Source organism: Balearica regulorum, chromosome 3, assembly GCF_011004875.1.
Source record: "Balearica regulorum gibbericeps isolate bBalReg1 chromosome 3, bBalReg1.pri, whole genome shotgun sequence".
NCBI lineage: Eukaryota > Metazoa > Chordata > Aves > Gruiformes > Gruidae > Balearica > Balearica regulorum.
The window spans coordinates 55125684-55147000 of NC_046186.1; the positions used below are offsets into that span (position 1 = coordinate 55125684).

General features: G+C 41.0%; 1 protein-coding gene across 2 annotated transcripts in view; it reads left to right on the forward strand.

The window, feature by feature from the left end:
- Positions 1 to 9678: 9678 nt before the first annotated feature.
- Positions 9679 to 21317, forward strand: part of NUS1 (NUS1 dehydrodolichyl diphosphate synthase subunit) — a 255199-nt gene continuing 243560 nt past the window's right edge. Inside the window, exons 1-3 of one of the 2 annotated variants that reach the window (XM_075747979.1) lie at positions 9679 to 10325; positions 18605 to 18727; positions 21133 to 21285. In XM_075747979.1, coding sequence (XP_075604094.1) covers positions 9920 to 10325; positions 18605 to 18727; positions 21133 to 21285 — 682 coding nt within the window. In that variant the 5' untranslated portion in view covers positions 9679 to 9919. The remainder of the gene's footprint in view (positions 10326 to 18604; positions 18728 to 21132; positions 21286 to 21317) is intronic. The other variant, XM_075747978.1, reaches the window with a different exon arrangement.

Consider the following 21317-nt stretch of genomic DNA (forward strand, 5'->3'; position numbering starts at 1 on the left):
CTGTTTATTTTCATCTTAGGATTTAGTTTATTTCTAACTATATTAATATGCAGGGTTTTATCTGCTAAAAGAAAATTGTTTATCTGGCCCCCACAATAGGGGACTGGTTTAAGAAACTGCTTATAAGAAATCCCAGTTCACAAAAATTCTAAAAGCAAAATAAAGAAGTCATTAAAAAAAAAAGACAAAATTATTAAAATGTTTCTATTAAAATAACAGTATCTTAGATTCATTTTCAGGAGATGTACTTTTTAAAATGTAAAACTATATTAGTAGCACTTTACAGACAGTCCAGTTAGAGAATAAAACATCACTTTGTAGGAAAAGAGAGCTGGTACGCTTTCAAATATGATTGATGCATATTAGAAAGACTGGGTGGTTTGTAAGAGCATGGATAAATGTTTAAGTCTCCTAACAGCATGGTCACAAAGCCTAGCAAAACATACCAAATAGGCAGAAAATAGAAATTATAATAATCCACATTAAGAAGCCTAACATCATTACAGAATGAATGTCTGTACATTGACCTTCACGTAGCTCTCTGTCACTTAGTAAGATGAAAATTAAGCCTCTTAGAGACATACAGCAATCAACTGAGGAAAAGCAGGAAATACTGCTTTTGAATTTACAGGAGAAAATGTGTTGAACTTATGAAGGTTTACAATTGTTTCAATATCCTTAAGACTGTTTTATCACTTACAGATGACTATGCTTTTCTGTTCTTGAGCAATGCAGTTCATTCCTATCTGACTTCTCATAATAAAGCTTTGCAAGATTAGCCTCCTAATCATGACCAAAACCGGACATGCAATTCTGTAACTGCTATATAGCTATATATATATATGACAAAACTGCATTTATAGAAAAGATAGAAAATGGACAACTTTGTTATTTACTGTTGAGAATATCAGGTTTTTATGGAGGTACATTCCCTCATTGAACTTAAATGTAATTGATGGCGAAACCTGCATCAATAGAGGTTCCATTTCTATACTTTCTCACTAACTGCATCAAATCTTGCAATGCTCAGAAATGACTTTACAAGACAGAATAAATGTAATCAGAAGGTAGTGACAACTAGGTATACCAAAGCAAAATGAAATCTGACTCTTTCTCAGCTGTGTGGGCTCTAATTTTATCAGAAGTTAAAATGCAGAGTTTGTAGCTAAGGTGAAAAGATACCACTCAAAAACATGCAAGAGTTGGATAAATGAAGCTGCAAGGAATCTTTTAACAGTCACCTTTATAAGCTGATTTAACGTACATAAGTATGATAGCCAAATGTATTCAATCAAGATCATAGAATAAAATTACTGCCCAGAACCTGTGCTGTGAAAGGCAGTACCTACTGCCTTCCATGTAGATTCCTGACTGGGATGAGGGGTTATGCTGTAGAACATGCTTTATAGCTTCTCCTAATGAGAGTAAACTGTGCTGGTAGCTACTAAGCCTTGGGGGAAATAGCATGAATACTATAGTGTTAGTTTAACATCTCTTACTGATGTGGTACTCTGGAGACCTGTAGTGAGATGTTTATTGGACATGGGAAGGGAAAGTGGATGAGGACACTCCTTCCCACCTGTCCCATGAAGAACACCTGCTCATCTTGCTCTGAGCTTTCTGTGTTTCCCATATAAGTGAATTTTTAAAAATCAAGCACCTAGGTCAATGGGCAGCGTCTCTGATAATTTCAGAAAACTACTGCTTAAGCAACTGGTGTGCTCAGAGAACTCCTGGTTTCACTTTCATTGCATGCTTCCTCAAATCTTGGCTTGGAGGAAACTGCCAGATTCAGTTAAGTTTCCTTCTTGACTTGAGACTCAAGATGGCAAGCTTTGTAAACAAGCAGATTCCAACAGAGCAGAAAAATAATGAAACAATTAGTATCCCTCTGTATATTATAGTCACAGTCAACATCTAAATTCCATTTCCCACTGCAAATCATCTCTTTATCACCAACTAAGAAAAACTAAGTTCCTGTAAAAGCAATCTGTTCCACTGAGGTGATTTTCAAATCAAGCTGATCTGACAGTTTTGGTTTGGTCTTCTTAATATGTGAGTGTTTTACTTTAAAGAAAAGAAGAGACAGTGGGGGGAAGAGAAGAAATACAAGTGTCAGACTTTAGTTTCCTGCCAAAACTTTATAGTAGGGAGAGGTGATGATATGCATGTGTACTTCCTCTGGGGAATACACACTGCAGTGACACTACTGCTGATATATGGAAATGGCTGTATGATGAACTCAAAACAGCTCCAGCAAGCTCCATTGAGCACAGTGAACATTAACAACCATCTACTCTCTGCAAAGATTTCTGCCACTGGTGATATTAACTCTCCATTTTATATAAGCTATCCACCAGGCAGAAATAAAAGGAATATATTCCTTCTTTAAACATGTGCGTTCACTCAAAACCAGACACAATATGAACTTAAACAACAAAATTCTAGAAATGTAAGTAAATACTGTCAAACCACAGGTACCTATAGTAGCACCTCTATCATTACCATTTCTCTCAGTTTCTCATTCTAAAAATATAGTTTCTTAATTTTCTAGCAATTGTTAGAACATCCAGAAGAAGTAACCAGTGAGGAGATCCATAAATAGATGGTGTACTGTCACATGAATGATTGTTTTTTCTCTTTAAGATTACTGACTTCAGGAGAATGTCAGCCCTTGAAGAGCTGGTCCTGTCATGCAGTGGCACAGAATCAGTAGAAAACAACACTTTCAAAGCTCTGAGCACCTTGAAGTCCCTGGAACTCTACAAAAATCAGCTAAAGAAAATACCCACCTTCCTCCCATCTGGCCTTGAAATTTTAAAACTCTCTGATAACTCCATCAACGTTCTGCATGCATCTGACTTTGAAGGTTTGATGAAACTAAGGGTGCTCGATATTCGGAACAACTTGATTGCGACTCTGCCTCCGAGTGCATTTTCTTCCCTTTGCAATTTACAAAGTCTAATTCTGGATGGCAACAATATGGAATCTGTGTCTGCACCACTTAAGCTTCCTAGGCTGAAGTATCTGAGCATGGCTGACAATAAACTGAATTCGTTCCCAGCCAACTTCTTTGCGTCTTTCCGAAATCTACAGTTTCTCAGTTTAAGTGGCAACTTTCTGACAAAAGTGCCTCTTGACCTACCTAAATCCCTGCTGTCACTAAAATTAGAGAAAAACCAACTTAAAACAATAAGACTTCGAGACATGAAACACCTAGAAAACCTGTCTGAGTTCTTCCTGTCAGAAAATCAGCTAACATCAATAGATGGTGCCCAGCTTCTTCCTAACTTAACAACACTGGAGCTCTCTAAGAACCAGCTCCATTCTATGCCTCTCAGGCTGCCCGGCAGACTGCAGAAACTCGACTGCAGCAATAACCTGATTCAAAGGGTGACAGCACAGGACTTCCAAGGACTACAAGACCTCAAGCACTTGTTTCTCGACAACAATGCTGTTAGCATGTTTGAGGCAGGAGCGCTTCAGCAATGTGCGCAGCTTTCGAATCTGGCACTGGAACAGAATCTCCTCATTTCTATTCCACTGAGGCAAGTGAATCTGAGGACTGCTGGTTGCCAGGTGTCATCTCTCCTTCCTTACATTATGAGAATGACGGCCAAACTGGAAAAAAATTTTGTATTCAGTCATGGTAGAAGTCTATCCATACCATAAACCCCTTGCCATAACTGGCACTAATTAGCACTCTTGTTAGCGGTCTCAGCATAGAAGCAGAGCTGTTTTCATTACACCTGGGGCCCCCAGCGAATCCGCTCATTTCCCACCTTTCCCTGCCAGTAAGACTACTTTGTTTAATTAGCACATGAATAAGAGGAGCCTGCTAGGAGAATATAACAGAATGATTACTGAGAATTTATACTGCTGCTCAGATTTATCTTCCCCCATAACACAAATTAATACAGCATTCAATAAAAAGGAAAGACAGCAATTTTAAAGCTGATGTTTCTACCAACCCACACTGAGTTTATTATTGTTAAAATATTAAGATTTCAGGAGCTGAGTCTGGTCAAAAAGAATGTGCTTTTTCAGTGGATATTAGCATTCCCAACTTCATTAAATTCACACATTACCAAGTATTTGGAATGCGTATAAGCTCTCCAGCTTCAGGCTATAAGCAAAATTACAGTCAAAGGAGCATGGAAGAAACATCCCTTGGGCACGCTGTGTTCATTAATGCCCTGCTTACAGGTTCTCTTGCATTCATCTGAGTGTTGGTCCTGGCCATTATCAGAGATGGTATGTTAAGCCAAATGGAGGCTGGTCTGATATAAAGTGGCAATTTTATTATTTCAAAAAGCTGTGCAATAAGATGGCATAAAAATAGCGAAGTAATTCCATTAACATCAACTTCTTTAACACAACTGCACTATTAAATTTTATTTTTATGGCTTGTGGACAGGTTTAACTAGCCCAAATAAATAATTCAGTAAAATTTCAATTCATTTAGCATCAGGTCCTTTAGCATTTGAATCTATCTGGCAGCAGCTTTATAATCAGAAAGTGATTTAGTGGTGTATAAATATTTTATTTCAGTCTAGCTTGACAGGAATGTTTAATGCTTTCCAGTTACTTTAGTATTGTCTAATCCATCTTATTTTACAACCTTCGTAGTCAAGAGAATTAACAGGAAGGAGTTCTCTATTAGCCTTTAAACAGTACAGCTTTTTAGGAGATAGTGGGGACTTGTGTTTTCAACTCAGCAATGAATACAGATTTCAAGGGGAGGCAGTAAATGTAAAAGAGGGGAAAAAATGCCAAGATGTAAAATTTACATACTTAATTTAATTGTCTGATGATCACCGGGTATGCATGGATATACAGAAATAAAAGTACTACTTCTGACAGTTATCTGAGAACTCAGTCACTAGTGTTAAAGGTTAAAATATGTAGTTAATGTGCCACAGTTAATGGGTTATTTGGTAGGAATGAGGAGAAAGCAAGCTGCTTTTGTTTTTTTCTGTGAAGAAAATAATCCACAAGTCCCAGTGTTTTCAGGACTTGTAGAGAAGAGCCTATACTTCATAAAATCTTGCAGGGAGTGGTGAGAATGCAGGGAAGAGTCTAATGATACTCCCTGGAGCGGCAGCAGCGCCGTGTGACTGCCTTGGTCAGCTCCCAGGTGAGCATGGCTTCTGGGCCAGCAGCAGGATCGCTCATCATGTATTCCAGTGCCATTTTTTTCTCAAGCTCAACGCAGCCTGAAGTCAAACAATACAGCCATAAAGCCTAAGTCTAACATTAGTACAATAAGACTTTTCACAGGTTTAAGGACTTGCTGGTCAGGCTTCAGACTGTAATCAGTTTGGATAAACGTCTCAGGTGATGTGCTACTGCCTTTGACTTAGTGGCACAAGGGTTTTACCCCAGAGTAACTTTCTGGCATTACAGTGTCATATTGGACAACAATAATCATCGCCTGTGGTTAGGCTTCAAAACAGATTTATTGCAGTTGCAAGCATTTGGTAAGATCAAATTTTGTAGAGTGACTCATCATATCAATGCATGAAATTCTCATCTCCCCCAGGAAATACAGCACGATACAGAACTGCCCTACTCTTGAAATCGTCCCACTGAAGTTGTGAGATGTACACAAATATAGCAACCACCTTTCACCCTAAGAGGTCAAACTCAGCTTCACAAAAAACAGCCAGTGAGGGTCACGATGTACCCTCTCAGTAATTTTCAAAGGTATCTTATATCATTATATTGAGATAAACTATCACATCAACCTTTACCGGTTGTGGTATACTGCTGTTGCTCTGAGCTGAATAGCTCTTGGCAGTTCTACTCCCTGAGAGTTTCAGTGAACAAGTTTCCTTAAAATCTCTAACCATGACTCCTAATTTAATCATCTTGCATACTACTATATTAAAATGATTTTTAAGGTACTTTCAAATTAATTTTATTACAAATATTCCATGCCAATTAACTGGCTTTTCTGTCAAGCACTTGTCACTAACTGCAGCAGGAGGAAATTAGAAGATCATAAATAAGCAAGACTTTTGAAATAAAACTGTCTTATCATACAAATTTGTAAGATGTATGAAAATAAGAATGATACTGACCAGGCTAATATCATATCCAGAGATGATCAGCTTTTTTTTTAAAAAAAATGTAACCAGTTCTAATTCTCTGAAGTACTATTTATAAAGACCATCAAAAAGCACTTCTATTTTCCCTGTTGCTGATTTCTTAAACAGGATATCATCAGGTGGACTACTTCTCTGATAGTTCATGTTTGAATCTGATGGGAGCAGGAGAACAAAATGGAAGAAAAAATCTCGTTCTTTATGAACTAAAAAACCTTTTTAAACAAATCATATATAGAAGTACTTGAAGGAGCAGTGTTGCCATGCTTCTCAAAATGTTTGGTCTTTCATGGTGCTATAATTTGGTCATTGGCATACTTACAGCATTGAAGAGTACAAAATGAATTTTTAAGCTTGATACTCAATTGCACCTATAACTTTCTTCATAGTACAGTACAGTAGGACTGTTGTTTAGTTCAGTTGCACAAACATAGTCAGTACAGGTCTGAACTGCAATAATTTGGGAAAACAGTTCAAGTGTGCACAGACAGTATTCCTTATTAAAAAAAAAAAAAAAAAGACATGAAGATTTCAGGACCACATCTTTTTTTTTTTTGCAGAAGACTGCATTTTTTGATAGTCATATTTTTATATTTTTAATATGTCAGATGTGCCCGGGCAAATACCCACCACCAAATACCACTTGCACAAACAGAATCAATATGATGAACATAACACCTTTGTGTTGTTTTATTTTTATTCAGACTTCCAGACACCCTTGCTAGATTGGATCTAAAGGGAAATGACATAGAGGATGTTGGAGAACAAGAGCTGAAGGACTTGAAACAGCTTCAGGTTCTAAATTTACGGAACAACAAGATATCTGCCTTGGATCGCAAAGTCTTAGAGTGTTTACCTCGTCTCCGTCATCTGTATTTAGATGGAAACCCTTGGAACTGCACCTGTGACCTTCTCAGAACCAGAAGAGCACTGGTGGCCAAAGGAACGGATGTCAGGGGAGGGCAGTGCGCGGCACCGGCAGAAAGCCGAGGGGAAAGTTGGATGTCTTCCAAAAAGATCCTGCAGCAGTGTGAAGATAATCTGTCTTCCATGGAAAGAGGCAAAGAGGACAGAAAGAAAATGAAACCCAGTGAGGCCTCCAGCGTTGGAGTAAACACAGATGATGATTACTATGATTATGAATTAGATTAACCCCATGGTTAATCTATGGTGAACCTTAAAGTTGTCCAGAGCTGCCTCTACCACCAGCATCTCTACTGACAACCAGCCTGCTGGTTTGCCATTAACTCTTCCTCTTTAACTTGTACTATAAGAGCTAATAGCTTGTGACAGAAGGGCTACAGAAAGGATGTCATTTTAAACTGAAAATCATAAAGAAAATAGCTTTTCTATGCCATTAGTACTATGTAGTTTGAGAGAAGTAAGAATACAATGACTATGTCTTAGAAAAGCAGTCTGTAACTCTGTATGGACCTTCTTATAGTAGAACATTCTTATAGTTGCATAAAAACTCCATAAATAAAATCCTACAATACCACAAGATATTATTACTAGGAGTCTGGCATTCAACACATTTAAACTCACAGGTCTGCAGTTTGAGATGGAAAGTTACAGGGATGTGGGAAATTTCTCAGGATTGTTCAGAGATTCTTGCTTTAGAGAAATGAATTTTGTTTTTCCTGAAATAATTTCCTCTTTTATTTATTTTAGACTAATTTAAATTACATTAGACTAAATTAGCTGAGCTCCGGGCAAACCACAGAAGGCTCATCTTCATCACAGCAAATGCAACAAACAGAAGAATCACTGTCCTGGTTAATGAGACTGAATACTAGTTCCATGGTTAATTAATAGTGAGGAATAAAAACACTGGGATCAATTTGACCCAATTCTATTGCTGTAAACAGAAGAAGGGAGATTCTCAGAAAATAGATCTCTACCTCTGGCAAATATTAGGCTAAGATCAAGTGAGATGAAGTTTTTGGAAGAGTTTGTTTTGGTAGCTGAATAGCTAATTGACTACAGTATAGCTCACGATGCTGTGTGTGTACTTTGGGTTAGGTGCATTTCACGTGGGAGTACACACTGCAAGTGCCCCTCTTCACTGGCAGGAACCTTCCAGACTTTTGCACGCACACAAAAAAAAAAACCCAAACCCAAAAAAAACCTTAATGGTATATGCATCAACTCTGATGTATGTACAAGTTTTATCGAGCAGTTCCCAAAGTGCTTGAAAACTAAACAAAATTGGATTACTAAGACCACTAAACCCAGTGACTTACAAACAGTAATCTAAGGGGTTTCCTGGCAGTTCATAAATCTTGGCTGATAACTGAGGAGTAATAACACGAGCAAATTACTTTTCAAAGCAAACAGTTTCTATTATTCTTTATCTCCTGTTGGCATTCGGTAACTGAGTAATCACTCACATCCACAGAGGCTGTTTTGTCAGGTGTCAGCTATTTGGTTATGTCGCCTATGCAAATGCATCTGACACTTGGGTTTCTTAGGCACCCAACACATTAAGCTATACAACTGGAATAGAAAGACCCAAGTTCGTTTTTCTTTACACTTTAACTTTTTTAATATATCATCAGCCACGCAAATTTTTGGTAGCTAAAGATTTAGCTGTTTATAGAACAGCACAAGCCTTCCTAGCAGTTTCACTGTGTTATTTTTGTTGGCTAAATGTTGGGCTGTATTAGAAGTCTGGGAAGTAGCTATTTTCTGAGCAAGAAAAATATTTTCACAATACAAATTTTTCATTCAGTTCTATATTGGCAGATTCTTTTCACAGAGTACTTTAAATATCTCCGTGTGTCATTTCAGCCCACTCATCCGTCCGACGGCACAGGCCTAGCTTTTTAGCTCTTGGTCCGTCTTTTGCCTGCAGTGGGATTTGCATCTTTGGAATCTGTGGGCAGTTACAAGCTAGGGTGGCAAAAACCTGGGAACCGCAGGTTTTGTGGGAGACTGCGGAATGGGGCGCGCATCCCCGAGGCCTCACTGTCCCAGCCACGGCAGGGACGTGCTCAGCGGGTTTCCAGGGGCCGCGCTCCCCCCGTTTCCCATGCCCACGCTGCAGAACCGCCTAGCGAGTGCTTGTGGCGTGCTTTGAGGGTGAGGCGTGCTGTTTATTTAATAGAGACACCCGTGAGGCCTGGCTGCCTCTGTGGCGCTCAGGTTTCCCGCTGTTTCAAACGCCAGCGTGAACGAGCTGCTACAGGCGCCCAGAACGCCAAGGCAAGGGGTCGGGCGCAGGGAAGGTCTTAAGACGAGCCCCTGAAACGGCCGGAAGATGGGGCAGCCTTGCCGCCCGGCCTGAAAACGAGCTCGGCAGCTCGAGGCTAAGCAGGGACTAGCTAAGCTCTTCCTAAACACCACGGCCCCGGCTCTGCTCGCCACCGCCCGGCCCCAGCCATAGGCGTGGGCACCGCCAGCCACGGCCGCCAGGGGGCGCGGCCCCGCCCGCGCCCCGCCCCGCCCCGCCCCGGGCCGTTCCCAGCCTCCCCTCTCCTCCTCGCCCCGCCCTGTCTCTTCCCTCAGAGCCACGTCATTCGCTCTCTGCGGACGGAAGTGACGATAGCCCGCCTGTCGACCAACGAGCGCCTTGCATGTGGCAGGGTGAGAGGTGAAAGATCAGGCGGAGCGGCAGGAAGATGGCCGCGCTGGCGGCGGTTGCCGGGCGGGGGACGCGGACTCAGTGAGGGGATGGCGGCGGCGAGGCAGGCGGCGCGCTGCGGTTGAGGCACCCCCCCCCCCTTGCCCCTTCCCCCGCGGGCTCCGCGCCGCTGCCCCGCGCGCTCCTGTCGTTTGGCGGCGCCGCCGCCGCCCCGCGCCGCGCGCCTCCCATGAGCGGGGCGGGCGGGCTGGCGTGGCGCGCGCTGCACGCCCTGCTGCGCGCCCTGCTCTGCCTGCAGCGCGCGCTGCTCGCCTGCCTGCGCGGCCGCGTCGCCGCCGGACCCCGCGCCTGGCTCTGGCGCCGCGCCGCCTCCGCCGCCGCCTCCTGCGCCCTCCTGGCCCCCGCCGCCGGGGCTTTCGCCTTCCGCAAGGCCGGCGCGGCGCGGCGGCGGCGGCCCGGGGGCGCGGTGCAGGGCCGGCAGCGGTGGCGCGCGGACGGGCGGGCCCTGCAGAAGCTACCGGTGCATATGGGGCTGGTGGTGACCGAGGAGGAGCCGAGCTACGCGGACATGGCCAGCCTGGTGGTGTGGTGCATGGCGGTGGGCATCTCCTATGTCAGCGTCTACGACCATAATGGTGAGCGGCGGGGGCGGGGGGGGGGGGAGGTCGTACCGCGGAGCTGCCCCGAGTGCCGGCCCGGGCGGTGGCCGCCCTGGGGAGCGCCTCCTGGCAGGCAGGGGCCGCCTGGGCCCGCTGCGCCGCCGCCGTGGAGCCAGGGGCCTCCCTCTCCCGGCGTCTTCCCGAGCCGGGGAGCCGCTCCCGGGGTCTTTCGCGTCCCCTGGAGCCGCTTGGCCCGTGCGGAGCTCCTGGCCCTGGTAAGCCTGAGGAGTGCCCCCAGCACTCTCCTGCCCCGGCTGCTGTGTCGGGGTGACCCGACCCCACCTACCCGCTCTAGGGGGCAGGTGGTGGGGCCTTTTTAGAGCCTTGTCCCCAGCCCTGGGCTGACAGGAGCTGCTGGCATGGAGAGCCCTGACCGCATGGGGTACGGGCCGTTAGTAGGGAAGAGCTTTGGGCTACCTGCTCTTACAAGCTCTGTTCATGAGCTACGTCTGAACTTCCAGAAGTGAGTGGGTGAGAGTAGCCATTTATTTCCATGTATTTCTTTTTCTGCTGTGAAGAGACAGGATGGGAAGGTAGTTAAACATAAACGTGTGTGTCCTGTTTGCAGTCTGTATGGTAAAACTAAATTACATGGTCTGCATTTGGTATGAGGACTGGTGCTACTTGATGCTTGAGTTAACTCTGAGCCTGTGCTTGTGAAAGCTTTGGTGTTTTTTTCATATCTGCTATGTGATTTTATTTATTACTAGGTCTCAGGTGTAAGACTATTGAACTCTTGCAGATACATTGATTCCACTTCACTGAGTATCTTTCTTAAAGATAAGCTCAGAGTTTGGATTTAACATTTGTGCAATAATCATGGAGCAAATTTCTTCCTTATATGTGTCCCTTCTTACTGAGGAGGTGAAACCAGCCATATTAGGTGCAGCTTTCTACCCAGCTGCTGAGAGGTGATCTCTGACTGAGACTAGACAAGCTATTAACTCACGAGATGGACTGCGTCTTATGTTTCTTGCTTCATGCTAAAGATCCCTGTGCTCTTGCTGTTAACGGTGAGACTGCAAGACACCAGTGTTTTAATTTGTTTTGACCTGCCTCTGATGGCTATCTAGAGATGTCATGCAAATTAGATTAACTCTGTAGATTTATGGCAAGTTAGAGTTATGGTCTGTAATAGTTTTCTGCTAGTGCGCTCTCGGGAAAAGCTCAGCAGTGTATCCCACCTAAGTAGGTGCAATCTATTGTCAAGTGTGCAAAAGCATCTGAGGTATGCAGGTCTTTCCCAGACTGTAGACATTTAATTTTTTTTCTTCTTAAAATCTACTGCCATTAATACTTCAGTTTCACATCTTGTCCTTCATATGTGATACAAGATTGAAATGGCTTAACTTTCACTAAATTATCTAAGATCTTTTTAAGAAACTGGGCTTAATACCAGTCACTTAGCAGTTTAAACTGTCCATCTGTGCAGGGCTGTTGTGGAATTTGGTTATATTGTGTTTGAGTACTTACTTCCTCCTTTGAAAGTCAAGGAATGGTATAAAATATTTGCATAACATCTCAAGGACATGGAAAACAGTCAGCACTTTCTGAAAAGTCGTTATGTGTTGATGTGTTTTGCTTTCAATTTGGAAAGCACTAAACCAGGTTAAATGCTGCAGAGCAAATGTTAGTACCAAACAAGAGTGAGAGTTTCCCTCATAGCCTGAAGAGAGAAATTTTATTGTACAGGATCTCTAATTTCCGTCAAACCTCAAATAAACTCTCTGCAGTATTGCCTAACATGTTATGTGTGTCTGCTTAGTCCCTTTTTAGACCTCTGCACTGTGCTGCACAAATCATATACATGAGAACAGAGCTGAGGAACAGATCCAGCTGAGAGTTTGTGTGGTCTTGGTTTTCAGATTGCTCACCGTGCAACCATTTGATTCTGAGGAGGGAGAAGGCACCAGCCAACGCTTAGGTAGCTACTGTCGCTGAGATCCTGTCTGACAGGGAGGAGCCAGCACTGTTATAGAGTCCGATTCCTTCATCGTGGAGAAGCTACTTCTGCTTCTCTAGCACATGTGTTGAGATACAGTCAGCTCTAAGACTTACTATTACACGACTGCAAATATGGTGACTGGAAATGACAAGGTTATGTCCTCTGAAGAGCAATGTAGCTGAAATAACCTTGCAGAATAATTGGCTTTGTTAGCAGTTCAGGAAAAAAAGTATCTTGGAGATTATATGCTGCTGTTTCCATGTATTGTTACATTCATGCAACAGGTGTGTGTTAAGAGGTTTTGTTAACACCTTTGAAATCTGAAAATACAGCTTTGATCTCATCTGTAGATGAAACATAATGCTTTTTGGTAGTTCATTCTTCTGTTAGTTGCTTGATACCAGAATATGCTGGTTTAATTGCTAGCTTGAATTCCAGTTTGGAACATAATTGAAGAAGGAAAGATTTAATGCAGAGCAACTAAAACATATTAAACCAGTGACTTTTGCCAAACTTCCAGACTTGATGAGAGTAGCCTGCTGTTACACATGCATGTTCTTCATAAGGCATTCAATGGGTTTTCAGCAACAGCAGCCACAACAGCTTTTTGCACAGCATCTTGACACAATGACAAGTGCTCTGAATCTATGTTAGATTTAGTGAGGTATACTTTACTTTGTTTCCTTTTCCTTCATTGTGTATTTGTAATACTGAGATTCTTCTTGTTGCAACAGGAAACTTTGATTACAGGAGTGGTTTTCCATGGTTGCATTTTCTGGAAGAAATACTGTGTCAGTTTCCTGTAGAAGGCTTAAATTAAAAATGTGTCCTTATTTGCTCCTTCTATAGGAAGAGAGGGAAGCATTAAGTTCTCTTAAAAAGTGCCTGATAAGCTGTTTGTTTGTTTATAGTAGTGAACTACTATATTTTTAACAAAATGACTAATGGGAGGTTGTTTCTGTATTCTTCAGTGTCAAAATAAGTAGCTGAATCCCAGCTGACACTAGTATGTTACAGCAGCTGCACCAGTAACTATAAGGGCAACTTGGTTGCAGTTGTGCTGATTCTCATGCGCAATTACAGAACGCAGTATGTTACAAATGCAGTGGATGGTATTTGTGGAATGTGATCAGGTACTTGGTTGTCTTCTCTGAATCCATCAAGAGCAGTATACCAGAAGACTGGGGTAAAAAGGTCTCTGCAGAATGCAAAAGGACCATAATGTAAGTAACTGTCTTGTACTGTAATAAATGTATGATGCTATGATTTGCAGTGCTCAAACCTAAGATTTCCACGCCCCCCTCCTGCCCCATCAGGCTGGGAGACCAAAGGTGGCATGCTTTTACTGCCTCTACTGGTTAGGGGCCCTTCTCATTCTCCCAGTTTCTGTTGATCTGCAGCAGAGTAAAACCTTAATAAACTTAATGCTATTGTGTGCACCTTGGTTATTGAATAGAGATTGACTACAATTTTAGTATTTTGATGAAGGATTTGTTGCTGTGGACTGGTGTATTGCCAATCCTGTTACTTGGTAGCAATCCAGCCATGCTGATCAAGACCTTAGCTCTCAGGAAATAGTGCAGCCTTCTTGCAGTCAGAAGGTAGTGATTATGCAACTATATAGTCACAGTTAATATATCTTCTGGGGAGCAGAAGCCTTTGACCAGTGTTATATACTTTAACTTTCTTCTGTTAAAGTTACTTTGCCACTCAAGAGAGCTTGCTTGAATGTTACTTCTGTCCATCAGTGAAGCTTTCCTGAAATAGTTTGGGATGAGTCTAGAGTGCTTTTTGGGAGCTTGGCATTTGAGTACTTTGGGCTCCTAAATAGATGCTTCAGGTTGAAGGTTTCTTAAAGCCCGTAGTACGACTGTGTATTGAGAACTTGAGTTTCTTCATTTTGAGTTTAGCTTACCAGTGAACTGCTTTACTTCTGACCAGTTTTCTCATAGGAATTCTTTGAAAGGATAGAGTACTGCAGTAAGCAAAAGAAATTATTTCATTAGCCCCAAACATAGGCTTTTAATTTCTTCCGAATTACTTAGTAGTTTAGCTGATCTCATCAATCCATAAAACTTTCTGGGTGTTCACTGGAGGAGATAAATATGTTGTGGTTGTGTGTTACCTAAACACTTTTGTGAGATACCAGTATCACATGGCATCTGCTGTGGGTCTTCACCCATGTGAAACTTCATGTTCAAACAATTATGTTTTGGTGCTGAGTTGTGAGGAGTCCTCAGACCACACTTACTAAAAGAGCTAATGCTAATCTGTAGAGGGTAATCTTCTTATAGGCATGGGTAGTTTGAAAGTAGTATCTCTCCTCTTGATTGCTAATGAGCTCTTGTTCTGCTGGTACAGAATGTCCCTCCAAGAAGAAATGTGGGAGGAATGGTGACCTAACAGATTATAAATTCGAAGTTCAGTTCTTCCTATTGGGTTATTGCTAGCTTAAGTGGCTTTAATGTGGATGAAACTTAAGTGACTTCAGCCACTTTCAAACTTGGATTATATTTTTTCTAGACTCCTGGGATAGACAAGCCTAATATGTTTTTCTAGCTCTCCATATCCTGTGAGGTCCAGTGTAATGTCTCAAACTGTGCCTTCCTCCATTATCAACCAGAATGATCCAACACAAGGATGTAGGCGGAAGTTGTTCGTGTGTTAAGACAGTTTCTTGCATGTACATTATTTGAATTGGGTTATGATTTGATGTTTCTCAAACTGTTAATAATTTGATGCTTTAAACAGACTTATTACCTTATGGCTGGCTCTTCCCTTGTTGGCATAGGAAGGGAGTTGAGAAAAAGTAAATAACTGAAATGCTGTGGAAATGTTTTTTTTTTCCTAGGCTTAACTTTGGTTAAGGTGTTCCTTTGTAAGGAAGAGCTCATTCTTATTCTGTGCTTTACCTGATTCTGCTGCTTTAAAAAGCCAGGCAGGTGAGAATGTTGAACTTTGAGATGCTACCGAGGCATTAACAGGTGGTGGCTGTGGTAGCCTGGCCAGGCAAACAAATGATTGACACCACCTGGTCCTTCTCTGTGCCAGTTGTTCCCCTCCAGTTCGCAGTTCCTGTCCTTCTTGAGTCTTGCTTCTGCTGAACTCGCAGCCTCTTAATTACAAACTGCATTTGTCAGTCTGTAACCCTAAGATGCTGCCAAGCTGAAACACTTCTGGTTTGCCTCAGCTCTAGTGGGAACTAATGATCAATAGCAGATTTGCAGTTTGTGTTGTAAAAACAAGAATTATCCTTGGCAACAGATCACAAATTCTCAGTAGTTAAAGAAAAAAAAAAACAAACCACCACCTGAAGTTTTATACTCTCTTACTTTGGGAATTATAGTGCTTAAATATGCATAATTTTTAAAACACTTCATTTGCTGGAATATACATGTTTGCACCAGCTTGCAAAGACTCTAGAGTTCTGAGTGAACAAAAACTGTTTCTGCTTTTCAGAACCAAAAAATGTTTCTAATGAGAAATAAGTGACAATTTCATGTTTGTGTTTCCTTTTAGAAACAGTAGTAGGGCTGAAATTTTCCCTGCTTAACAGCAAACAGCTATTGTATTGCTAAAATTTATTAGACCTCTTGTCAAACATTAACTTTCTATAATGTTAAAATCATGTTATGGACTTGATTTCAACTTACGTGGAAGACTGAACAAAATTGGAAAGTAGTGTTAAATCAAGACTAAGTCTTGCTGCCTAGGCACACTTGAATTGTTAATGAGTTGGTCTACTCATGCACTCTTATTATATTTATCACGTATAAATTGGCAACAGCGTCTTCCAGAACTAACTTGGATATATTTCCAAGTTTTAAAAAATGAACCTTGTAGACAAATGGGGTTTTGAGATACTGTAAGTAAAGGGAGTGTATATTGTAGCCACAAGCATGTAAAATAACTTTTAAACTCAAATGTGAATTTGGCCTGTGTACATTGCCTCTGGCAGGACAGTATTTGCTATCTTGTGCATTCATAAGAGTCTCTTGTGCACTGAGAGAGAGACAAAGCACCAAAGGAGTAAAGTTCTCAAATGCTATTAGTTTTAAATGAAGATTTCAGTTAGTTTGGATGTTTACTACCTTCTGATGTGCTTCAGGATTTTATCTGCAGGAAAACTGCAGGTGTGTCAAGGTTGGTGGATCAGTTGGAGTTTAGATGTGGAGGTCTTTCCAAGAAAGATATACTGTGACTATACAGTACATGTACAGTAGGTTCCAGTTTGTTAAACTGCTATTCAAAGAGCAACACAGGACTCAGGTTTGAACAACTAAGGAGGTGGGTAAGATAAATGAGGAGAGTAGAAGGGAAATGATGATGATAGTTAAATCTCAAGAACATATCTAGCATGTCATTTCAGTATCCACTGTGTGTATTAAGGACCTTCACTTCAGAGCCTGGACCAAGTCCTATATCTGATGTCCCTTTTTACTGAGCAGTAAGCACCTTAGTCTATTCTACCTGTTATCCTCAATGCCTTCACTTACTTTAGAGCTGGAGTGCAGATTCTTAAATATGTCCTTCCAGTTTTTGACAGGAATAGGAAACAGCTTTTCATGAGAAAAGAATTGATGTCAGTGTTGAGTGAGGAAGGGAAAGAAGAGAGCAGCTGTCTGTTTCCCAGATTAGGAACTTTTTCCTAATTGAGCCAACTCTTCTGAATACTGAACATAGGTGGGTTTTTTCCTCATCTTGAAAAGTGGATGGAAGTCAAGTGACTCTTAGAGGTGAGGCACATGCAACCTTGTACAGATCTTACTTGAAGACAGTGCAGGATTAGCAGTTGCAGTAGCTGCACTGCTGCTGACCTTAAGTCTGAGGAAGACAATCAGTGCTAATTCTAGTAAAAGAGAGACTTAATGCAAGCAGAGTTGTATCAAATGGTATTACTCAAAGCAGCATTCTCACCTTCTAATATGTATGAATATACAGTAGCAAGCAGGAGTACAAAGTGTAACAATTTAATTTTAGATTTAGTGAAAGCATTCTAACACTTTTTTCCTGTCAGGGTTACTTCCTTATGGAGATTTGCTTGTCTGTCAATCTGTGAAGTCAGTTATAAGCATCACTAACACTTGTGTAATTAAGCTAATTTTTTGAAGTAAGTATCCAGGATGGGAGGAAATCCAGATGCTTTACCACCTATTAAAACCTCTAATGAAGCCTATCTAAAAATACTAACTCATTATGCCCAAAGGCTAGCATGTTAAATAAATGCATTGTATCACTTAATGTTGCAAACTAACTCCTAATGTATTATGGTCTTAACCCAATACTTACACACTGTTTGACCACTACTGATGTGGACCTGCTGTTGTTCTAATCCCAGAATCAGGTTTAGGTGATAAATCATAAGCCTGATCATAATATTGTACACAAGTTCACTGTTTCTTGTGAGATTATTGTGTGGGCATTTTTGGACTGGTCAACAGAAGTGCTTGACATAAGATTTCTGAATGAAACTTAGGCTCTTAGTAACAACCCCTGAATACAAAGTGGTAAATGTTATCAGTTCCTAAGTAAATATGCCTAGCCATACTTTTGCATTGCAAATATTTAAGCTGTAACACTTAATTTTTTACTATGGCTTTTAATTAGAAATAGTTGTGTTGTGGCTTTCAGGAGCTAGAATTTATTTTAGAACAGGAACCTGAGTATGTTTGGTTAAGCAAGTTTTTGTAATCTCCTGCCTTCAAAATGTCTGCCATAAATGCAGAAGTATAAAAAGGCCTTGGGGACTGCATTAACTCCTTGGAATATACAGCTTGTGAAATCCTCTTATTAGGAAATCCATGGCATTGGCCATGGCATAAGAGTGGATAGTTACTGCGGCCTGACATGCTGATTTAGTCTTCTGGCTCTTGCTTTGTGGTGAGTTGCTTTGTTAGTCTGCAGCCTTAGTGGTGTGGCAGGAAATGGTAGCAGACTTAAGCTGGATATCCACAGCAGTGTGGGCATTAAAGAAACTTGGTGTTAATCTGACTTGGTGGTCCTGTCCTGTTAGGGTATTGCTATCTCAAACTATTTCTAGCATACTTAGGATAATAACGTAAGCCTTAAACTATCCCTAATGCAATTGCAGCTTGCTGAGTGAAAGAGGAACAAAAGTACATGAGTTGTCTTTCCAAGGTCACTGAAATTAGTCATGTGCAGTAGCATTTGTTTTGGATTCTTATTGTACTTGTGAACTCCAGTTTGAAACTAGTACTGACTACCTGATTCTTTCTTCTTCTTGCCTAGTGTCAGGTTTATTTTGTAGCACACTTTATAGGAGTTGGCTGACATGCAACCTTTTTTAAAGGTATTTTCAAGAGGAATAATTCAAGATTGATGGATGAAATTTTAAAACAGCAGCAAGAACTCTTAGGACTAGATTGCTCCAAGTACACAGTGGAATTTGCAAATCAAGACAAAGCTAATCAAGGTAAGATGAATTGTGAGGAGGGGATTGGTATGACTATATAAATCATAACTCTACTTTTACTTGAACATGTTCTTGTGTACAGTGACCTTTTCCTTCATTAAGCACTGATTATCAGAACACATGCAACCTTCCTGGGCTACTGTTAAACTTTGTGCTTATTTGTTCTTAACTAACAGTGAAGTGTTGCGCTCTCCTTCCTGTAGTGATCATTACTGGGTAGTCTGGTCTTCCCTTTAGCCCAATTGTTGTGCCATGACCCCTTTAATGCATGAGTGTAGCTCAACTCCCCACTGTTTCAGTTAGATGAATTATTTTGAGCTAGTTGTAAAAGCACCGGAGTAAGTGTAAGAGAACTGATGTCAAGTTAACAATGTGTGCAATTCCATCTTTCCAAACTTGGAGGTGTAAGTGGAGAGGAAGGGAAAGAGCAAAACTGCTGGTTGTCATGGCAGTGTATAATGACACCAGGAAGGTAAAGGGTGTAAGGTAAAAACAAAACACTCTGTGATAGCAGTCTTTGTGTGTGGTAAAGTGGAAAAGAGGAATATGCTTCAGGGTTAATGTTCCTTAGTCAATACTATTAGCTGTAAGTATTCATTTAGGTATGCTGACTAACGCAAAGCTAGAAGTCTGTTCAAAATGTAGTAAATCACCAGCATGTACTTACTAAAGCAGGCCTTTGCCTTGGAGGGATAGGCTGATACAGCTCTCCTAACTACAACTCAGAATATTTAAATAGGTCTCATAACAAAAAACCCCTCAACCCTTACATTTTAAGACAATCATATAGTTGAAAGACTTAAGAAAAGACTATACTTCACAAGCTGTAGTACGTTTAGCTGCATTTAAGATGCTGCTGGCTGAGTTTTGCCTCCCCTAGAAGAGCTGATAGGATGGTGAGATCCTTTGTGCCAATTTTCCAGTGTAAAGTCCAATGTTGTAGCATAAGCTTGTCTTATAAACAACTTAGGCTAAGGTACTAGCACTTACATGGAAACACTCAAGTTTCATATTTCTCGTTATTCCTGTGAAGGTTGAAATAACCAGCAGAAAACAGGGTAGACAGGCTGTTAATGTCTTAAACTCTAGCATACTTAGCTGCACTTGCTGAAGTAGGGATAGTTACATCCAGATCAAATGAACTACTGAAAGACTACTCGAATTTGCTGACTGAAAGGATGCACAAAAGATTCCCCAAGACTTAAATGTTAGAAACTATGAAAAGCAGAGGTGTTCTCTGTTCTCTTTAGAATTTTTGATTCTCACTTAGAAGGTTCCACAGTCAGATCAGATGTTTTGTACTTTGAACTGAACAAGCTGACATCTGTCCAATTTATAATATTAAACTGCAATTTTTCACTACTTTTGAGAAGCAAAATAACATGTATTACACTTATGAATACTGTTAGAGAACTATCCTGTAACATGGGACATGACAAATCAATGATATCAAGGAACAATTATTTTCATTGTGGTGGCTTTGGATAGACTGAGGGGGTTTAGGTGTTCTTATGAGTCTTCTGACTGTATTCTGTGGTCTTTTGCAGTCAGATTCTGCAGTTTTAAGAAATGCTATTTTTAAGTATCTGGTTATAACTATCATAAGTTCTGTGTAAGTCTAACGTGTCCACACACTTCAGCCTGGGTTTAGTACACTGTCTGTAGCTTTCAGCTTTCTTGGTACGTTTACCTCTTAGGTACTTATCAGAACTGATAATGGTGCAAGTCATGTAGTGTGAGATGACTTAACTCACAATAGTGTAGACAATAAGATTGTTGCGAAACGTTCTCTTAAGTCACAGACATAATTACAGATTAATGGGTGAATTCTGGTACTATTATCTGGTTCCTTGCTTCTCTGTAGCAATCTTAGATTAATATTGTAACTCTTCCATCAATTTTGAAGTGCTGCTGAAAGATCCTGTGATCAGTTAAGCCCTAGCTTAATCATTGTGTCACATGAATGTCCGCACTAGCTGTTAAAACACCTTCTTCTTTTAGGGGAGGAATTGGATCTTTTTTCCTTTCCCTGAACTGCAAGTCTTTCTACATTGCTTACCACCTCCTACGTTACTATCTAGGCACCTTCCTCTCACTGCTTTGCCTGACAGCGTAAGACCAATGCAAATTCCCTGGAAGATTCTACATGTCAAGACTGATGTGAATTAAACCGCTTTTCACAAGACTCCTCAAAATAGTTGCTTTAAACTTGCATTTTAGTAATAGAGCAAATCCAGAAGACACTTACCCACCTCTGTAAGAGAAGGATGAGGTAATATCTATGACTAGTTTTATAATATATGAAGTAAACTACAAGTTACTTTCAATCATATCCTGTGAATATCTATAGCGCATTCAGAACAACTATATTTCTGTTGCTTTTAAACTGTGTTTTGTACTTTCAGTTTTAAATTGCCAATCTACATTGAAGGTGCTGTCTCCGGAAGATGGAAAAGCAGACATAGTAAAAGCTGCTCAGAACTTTTGTCAGTTGGTAGCACAGCAGCAAAGAACATACACAGACCTGGATGTGAATGTGTTAAACAACTTATTAAGTAGTAAGTATGACCTGGTCTGTGTACTCTATAAT